The sequence below is a fragment of the Pollicipes pollicipes genome, unplaced genomic scaffold, assembly GCF_011947565.3.
Source record: "Pollicipes pollicipes isolate AB1234 unplaced genomic scaffold, Ppol_2.1 Scaffold_7262;HRSCAF=8765_pilon_pilon_pilon, whole genome shotgun sequence".
In the NCBI taxonomy this organism is placed as follows: domain Eukaryota; kingdom Metazoa; phylum Arthropoda; class Thecostraca; order Pollicipedomorpha; family Pollicipedidae; genus Pollicipes; species Pollicipes pollicipes.
The window spans coordinates 17073674-17081572 of NW_023597055.1; the positions used below are offsets into that span (position 1 = coordinate 17073674).

General features: G+C 54.8%; 1 protein-coding gene across 1 annotated transcript; it reads left to right on the forward strand.

Moving 5' to 3' along the window:
- The first annotated feature begins 3537 nt into the window (after positions 1-3537).
- On the forward strand, positions 3538-7293 carry LOC119113510 (glutamate receptor ionotropic, kainate 4-like). Its single transcript, XM_037237814.1, has 4 exons — positions 3538-3564; positions 5571-6875; positions 6939-7233; positions 7289-7293. Exons 1-4 carry the CDS (start codon positions 3538-3540, stop codon positions 7291-7293), a joined length of 1632 nt encoding a protein of 543 aa, XP_037093709.1.
- The last annotated feature ends 606 nt before the right edge of the window (positions 7294-7899 follow it).

A 7899-nucleotide genomic window follows, 5' to 3' on the forward strand; every position in this document is an offset into this window, starting at 1 on the left:
ACTAGTTCCGAACAACACCCCTGCAACCCGGCACCAGCAAAGGACAGACTGGCAAGGATCAGTTCAAATAAAAAGCTAAAGGAAATATTCCATAGTCAGGTCATGGGAGGCGCCAATGCTCCGACACATAACTGAACATCCCGGTTTTGTTCGTTTCCTATTTGTGCAGCAAATATGTCTTCACAGGCGCTTTCCAGAAAAAGTAAAGGAAGTGCTGGGAGGGTCGTTAAATGAGTTCGTTTCTTTCATAGTTGTTTATGACGCAATTCATGTATTGGCTACATAACATAAGTGAAGCAGCCTCACCAAAACACATCGAAGTGCCTTACCCAAGTTGCGAGCCTTATTGTTGTTTAACGTCTCTCCCGCGCAAGAACTGTAAAATTGCCAGTTTTTAGTCACTAGTAGAACATTGCTGGGTGCCATTCACAAGTGCGTGATATCACGTGCTAACGTTTTGACAGTGATTATGACTCAACAAAATTGTGTTAAAATTTCATCACTTGTACTTTTATTGATTAAAATTGGTATACAGGTGCTCCGAGGCCAGCATTGTTTCAAACCTAGTATATTTTGGTATATATCCTGCCTCGCAACGTGTTGCTATAGGGCCATGCACTCGTTCACGAGCATCGGTAATTTAAATGATTGTTTTAACACGTTCTATTAGCAGAGCACAGACCGTTAGTAATTAGATGGACACACATGCTTCGAGGTCACTTTGAAATTCGAGATATACACAATAGTTGGGCTACTTTTGGGAAATAAATAATTCAAGACAACAGCTACTTGATGGTATCAGGTGCGCTACAATGGTCCGGTCATTGATCAGTAACAAGTTAGGCATATCACAGATGAGATGCTTGTAGAGAGACTTGCAAGATGTCATGTACTCGTAGGTATATGTTGTTGTTGCGTACTATTGGTAACTCCCAAAATTCACACTCAATACCCCTTCTTAACCGCATTGCTATCTCCATTCATGAAAAAAGAACGACTCTGTATGTGAGGGAGCCTCATCGGCCTCATTTAGTATTTCGAGAGACACATGATCAATTTACTTATCAAAAACGGCATTCAACTTCTTCCACTATGAGCTGCAATTTTTGTAAAGAAATAAAAAATGCTGTCAGTGGCGAATGCATGAAGTAAAGCGAGGGAATCAGACATTTTCATGTTCGTTGTTAAAGGTTTATGGTTTAACTTAGCATAAAAACGGAGAGCATAAAATCTGTCTAGCTGTATCTAGCACAAAATCCTAACGGAGAAAGATACAGAAAGAGAGAGCACATTGCTTGGCCCAACTTAAATGGACTTACTGGTTAGCTTAAAGGACCTAATGGTGGTTAAATGGACTTAAAAGGTCAGCTTGCATCTGGCTGATAAGGACCAACCCAGACCGTGGGCGACCGTTCCGCAGGCATGTAAATCCTCCATATCCCTATCTCGCGAAACGGCGGGGGCACAATCGTACGTTGAACTGGCTACACTACTTCGGTGGTGGGCTCAGGATACACGCAACAAGCTATGCTTAGCAAGTGCTCTGAGCCCAAACCATCCCTGCAAAACATTCGGAATATATTTATGGTAAGAAACGGTGCACCATGCAATCAACATTGTGGTCTCAAATGTTGTTGAAAATATTGTATGTTATGATCATGCTCACAGTATTCTTCGTATTACACCCAATATCGTCTTCCTTGACAAATTTTTCGCAAGCATTCAGCAGAGTATGCAAATTGTAAGGTGCCGGCGATAGAAAAATCATGTCGTCGGTGAACGCAATGTGACTTACGCTGCCTAGATAGTGACGACCTACACCGTTGCCATCAAGAGCTATGGACAATGTAGCAGTACAGATATTAAACAAAAACGGCAGTAGTATACGGTCCTGACGAGCACCTTTTGAAACGGTAAGCCCTTCTGTGACATATTTGCACGAATTAATATGAAACAACGATTATACATACCATCAGGTAAGCTCACTAATCAAATGCACTTGCATTCCCCTTCTCAGCAGAAAATCAAAAAGTTTCCAGAGGTTGACCCGTTTCAGTGGATGAGTTAGAAATGATTGCGACCAAACAGCAGATTGCGGCCATGGAGATTTGTATAGATTCTGTTCTGTGTTGCTTACAAAGTTTTAGAACTGACTCGACGTACCGCTAAAATCATACCCTCTACTGGCCATCGTCCCAAATACGGAGTTCTGTGTCCCAAAATGTTGTTCCGAGAAGGATACGCTTAGCAAATTTTAAATGCAACTGTTGAAGATTAAATGCATCAGGATGCTGTGCCAGTTATCAACTCCAACTTCTCCCATTTTCGTTATCCCGAAACCGCATCTGTCATTTATATGCATCACTGTTTGCCGCATGTAGCATACACACGAATTTCTCTGGTTATTTCGATGAAAAATATCCACATAGTGGATAATTACATTTGACGTAATTTCTCACATGTAAAGAAGCGAATAAATGAGCAAAAGTGTGTTCAAAAATTTGTCCTAGATCCACCTCTGGTAAGGAGATACAGACAATTTAGCACAACGTATAAAAGGACAGTTCTAAACTTGTCAACGATTTAAAACGATCCTTTAAAAGCTAGAGGGGGCCGGTAAAGCCCATCCATGTAACGGTTGGCTGAGAAGACTAATTGAGGTAAGGGCAATGTTCGTACTTCATGACAAGCATACACACATACTTATGACGGCCTTGGATTGCACTTATCTCCCTTTGCACAACAACGTTTGAGTTCGTGCAAAACGCAAGGTAGCAGATTGCAACTGCTTGGCGTGGAGAACCTCTTCGGTGAATTTTGGTTACGTAACTGTGGGCTCCCTTTATCAGCGGCCTTAAGACGGTGCACTGAGCGGACTTTGTTCGCCATTACGGGGGTCATGCCAAAGGCCTGAATGTGCCGTAGGCCTGCCTAATGACGACCTGATTACAAAGATTACATGGCGGGCCCAAGTGACATCATTAGCCCCATATGGGCTCAGCAGTCTCATTTTCAGCGACGAGAGTCGGTGTGCGTGGTCGGCGCCTCGCTCTCATCGATGGCGCGGATTTCTTTTTGCAAGCCATCCACGATCCTGACCGCGGGCGTGCTCTGCATTTCATGAATGCGTGCGACCGCAATTCAATCAGAAAGAACGACGCCTTCGATCGTCTACGCAAGCATTTCATTAAAAAGTTGTGAAAGCATGTATCATAGTTAGTAATAAGTAATAGATTTGCAGTGGATCCCTGCCGATAAACTTGGGTGGAACGTGGTAATGCATATAAAGCCATCTCAGACATGGACAGAGGTTATACATTGTCTTGATTCGTGGTACCTGAAGATCGAACATTAACAAGTTTTCGACAACAGGCTGTGCGAACTACATCAACACTGCAGTGGGTGGTGTGGATGATGCCAAGCTATGGAGAGGGCGAACGGCTGCAGCAGTGACTATGCTCACGCTTTGAATATATTAAATGGCAATGCTTCCTTACCTGTCCCGGCACGTAACACTACCCATGCCTTGGTTGCGAGATGACCAGCTCGCCTGGAACACCAGAGGTACGCGGTTCAATCTCTCACGGTGCCCACCCTAGTTTCTCCCGCCAGGGAGAAAGGCAGGCGGCGCCATATAGCCTCAGCAGCGAAGTGCGTCGTGAAGTCCCAGTGCCTGAAATGTTAACAACCGCGAAATTAATTTTGCACAATCATCACTGATCAGACGTAGCGCGTGGGCAAAAAAGGAAGTATTCACATTTGTAATTTGGACGTTGGAAAACGACCAAACAGCTGCTGAGGCTACATAGCGTCGCATGCCTCTCACCCTGACAGGCAGGGCGGGCGCTGTGGCGAGGCAAACTTTGCACCTCTGGTTTCCCAGACGCGCTGCTTACCCGCTGCACTGCCACATGCTGCCACAATGCGTCAGCTGTCAGGGAACACAGGAAGCACCAAGTCGTCAACACGCCCGTTCCGTCGGGGAGTACATGGGGCGCATTATACCTGCTGCGTCAGAGAGTGCAAGGGGAGTGCAGGGATACTGACATCTGCTGCGTCAGGGAGAACATGGGGGCGTCTTACACCTGCTCCGTCAAGGAGAACATGGGGAGCCCCACATTTGCTGCGACAGGGAGTACATGGTGGCCTCACACCTGCTCCGTCAGAAATAACATGGGGAGAGTCACACCTGCTTCGTCAGGGAGCACATGAGGAGCCTTGCACCGGCTCCGTCAGGGAGTGCATGGGGAGCCTTGCACCGGCTCCGTCAGGGAGCGCATGGGCGCCTCACACCTGCTCCATCAGGGAGTTCATGAGGAGCCTTGCACCAGCTCCGCCAGGGAGTGCATGGGCGCCTCACACCGGTTCCGTCAGAGAGTGCACCTGCTTCGTCAGAGAGTGCATGGGGCGCCTAGCACCTGCTGCGTCAGAGAGCGCATTGGGAGTCTCACACCTGCTCCGTCAGAGAGTGCATGGAGAGTCTCACATCGGCTCCGTCAGAGAGAACATGGAGAGTCTCACACCGGCTCCGTCAGAGAGTGTATGGGGCGCCTCGCACCTGCTTTGTCAGGGGGTGTGTGGGGAACCTCACACCTGCTTCGTCAAAAAGTGCATGGGGAGTCTCACACCTGCTCCGTCAGAGAGTGCATGAGGAGTCTCACACCGGCTCCGTCAGAGAGTGCATGGGGAGTCTCACACCGGCTCCGTCAGAGAGTGCATGGGCGCCTCACACCGGTTCCGTCAGAGAGAGCACCTGCTTCGTCAGAGAGCGCATTGGGCGCCTCGCACCTGCTTCGTCAGAGAGTGCATTGGGAGTCTCACACCCGCTCTGCCAGCGAGTGCGGACGACAGTGAGCCGTCGTCACACCTGCTGCGGTCCGGAGAACCAAGACCGTGGCACCTTCGCCCGCTGGTGCAGCGCTCGTCGGTCCAGCGCCCGCTGGTCCGGCGCTCGTCGGTCCAGCGCCCGCTGGTGCAGCGCTCGTCGGTCCAGCGCCCGCTGGTCCGGAGCTCGTCCGTCCAGGGCCCGTTGGTGCAGCGCTCGTCGGCCCAGCGCCCGCTGGTGCAGCGCCCGTCGGCTCAGCGCCCGTAGGTCCGGCGCCCGTCGGTCCAGCGCCCAGTAGGTCCGGCGCCCGTCGGTCCAGCACCCGTAGGTCCGGCGCTCGTCGGTCCAGGGGCCATTGGTGCAGCGCTCGTCGGTCCAGCGCCCGTAGGTCCGGCGCCCGTCGGTCCAGCGCCCGTAGGTCCGGCGCTCGTCGGTCCAGCGCCCGCTGGTCCGGAGCTCGTCCGTCCAGGGCTCGTTGGTGCAGCGCTCGTCGGCCCAGCGCCCGCTGGTGCAGCGTCCGTCGGCCCAGCGTCCGTTGGTGCAGCGCTCGTCGGCCCAGCGTCCGCTGGTGCAGCGCTCGTCGGCGGTCCGGTCGGCCGGGCGGCGTCAGTCTGCGTCGGCCGGCGGTGGCGCCATGAGGCCGGACGGCCGGCTGCTGCTCGGCTGGTTGGCCCTGCTCTCGGGCGGCCTCTGTGGCCACAAAGGCCGGCTCGGCCAGCTGCTAGCCACCCTCTCGGCCGGCGAGGACGTGGCAGTCGTGCACGACCGGCCACCCAGCTACGTGCGCGCCGTGTGGGAGGCCGTGCACGCTCGCGCGCGTTCCGTGCAGCTGGTGCAGCTTGCGGGCGACTGGGCGCAGCGCCCGCGGCCGGTGAATCGCCGCCACATGGTGACCAAGGTGTGCATCTTCTGGTTACGGGACGCCAACTGGCGGCAGTTGAAGCCGCTCGACCCGGAGAGCTTCCTCGACGCCTGGGGGAACCGCTGCGGTCGGCTGGTGGTGGTGGAGAGCAAGAGGAGCATCTCCGACTCGGCCAGCATGCTGCTCGTTAACTACGACCACGCGCAGACCATTTCGTCGGTGATGATCGGCAACGGGCCCGACAACGTGACCGTGTTCGGGCACCGGATCGACTGTGTGCGGCAGGAGCTCAGCCCGCTGCTGCTGTACGACTCGGCCAGAGGCGACACCGTCCGCCGGCTGTTCTGGCCGAACCGGGTCGAGCTGCGCGGCCAGCACCTCCGCGTGACTTCGACGGCCGCGTCCAACACCCCGTACGCCTCGTTCGCTAACCCCGATGACCAGTCGGCAATCGTCGGCGTCGAGGCGGAGATGCTGGAGGCGGTGGCGCGCGGCTACGGCTTCAACTTCTCGATGGTGCATCCGGCCAGCAACGACGGCCTGTTCGGCGCACGCATGCCGAACGGATCCTGGACGGGTGTGATCGGCATGATCGTGCGGGGCGAGGCGGACCTGGCCGTCGGCGACATCTCGGTGACGCTCGAGCGCGAGGCCGCCGTCGACTACACGTACCCGTTTCACATCGAGCCGGTGTCGTTCTTCATGCTGCGGCCGCCGGCGCTGCCGCGCTGGCTCGTTCTGGTGACGCCGTTCAGCAACACCACCTGGCTGGTGCTGCTGTGCTCGCTGCTGGTCGGCACGGCAGTCATGGCGCTGCTGCCGGCGATGGTCCCCGGTCGGTCGCCCAGAGAGCGGCTCGTCGAGGCGTCCACGTTTGTCTGGGGCGCCATCGTGGAGCAAGCGGTGGTGCTCGAGCCGGCAGGCTCGGCGGCGCGGCTCGTGGTCTCCACCTGGTGGTGCTTCAGCCTCACCATGACCATCTGCTACCAGACGCTGCTGACGTCGAAGCTGTCCGTGCCGCAGTACCCGACGCCGATCGACAGCCTGAACGCGCTGGCGCTCTCCGACCTTCGCGTCAAGTCTGCCGACAAGATCGCCGTCAGCCAGTACCTGGAGACGTTCCGTGGAACCTCCTCCGTGCTCGCCCGCATCCCCGAAAAGCTCACTTTCTTTCCGGTCGAGGGCCGCGTGCGACGACTCCGTCTCGAGCCCAACACCGCCTACGTGGAGGAGCTGGCGCTGCTCCGGCAGTCGGTGGCCGAGCGGCCCGACAGCGAGCGCTACTACATCTCGCGCGCGCGCTTCTACCGCACGGGGCTGGCGTGGCCGGTGCGTGCCGGCGCCTGCTTCCGTCCCGCTCTGGACCGGGCCGTGCTGCGCCTCCTCCAGGGCGGCCTGGTAGAGCTCTGGATGCGCGTGGACGTGGGCAGCACCGCCCGCGACCGGGCCGGGGCGCGCGCCCTCACCATGGACGACCTGAGCGTGGCGTTCCTGGCGCTGGCGGCCGGCTGCTTGCTCGCCACCGTCTGCTTTTTGTTGGAGCTCGGTCTGGGCGCGCGCCGCAACCGCCGCCGCCGCCGCCGCCGCCTCGGCTGACACAGGTTAGGGTCTCGCGCATTCCAAGCCGGGAGTTGGAATCTGGGCCGGGTTTCGCTGCCAGCATAACGCTGAAGGTAAAAATGGCCGCAGAAACCTGCCCCTGGGGAGCGGGGTAGCTGACTGAGTTGTAGTAAGTTTATCTGAACAAAAAAGCAGCTCTCAGCAGGGGGCTTTTTGTCGGTTTTTGAAAGGTTTGGAACGGTGTCTACAACATACGTTTGCGTATAAATACATGTGTATGCGAATGTATTTTAAGTTGTTAAGTTAAGTTAAGTTAAATACAATGTGCATTGGTGTAAGCCGCTTGATGAGTCTGAGAAGCTGGACGACGAAATTATCCAGAATAAGACACTCGTAATTCAAGACCTTAGCACTGTGCTGGGCGCCACTCTCTAGCACAAGGACAACATAAGCAGAGGTAAGAATTCATTCAGGCTGAATGATAAATTAGCCGCTGAGACCACAACACTTGTAAACCCAAATATTCGGGCGTCGATCTGTGTCCCGTTGTGAGAGCCCTACCCCTCCCTTCCCACCCCAACGTTGGCTTGGCTCCCAATGTTTTTGGCTGGAATGCTGCAAAAAGCGTGGGTAAAAGGTAACTGTCATGCAA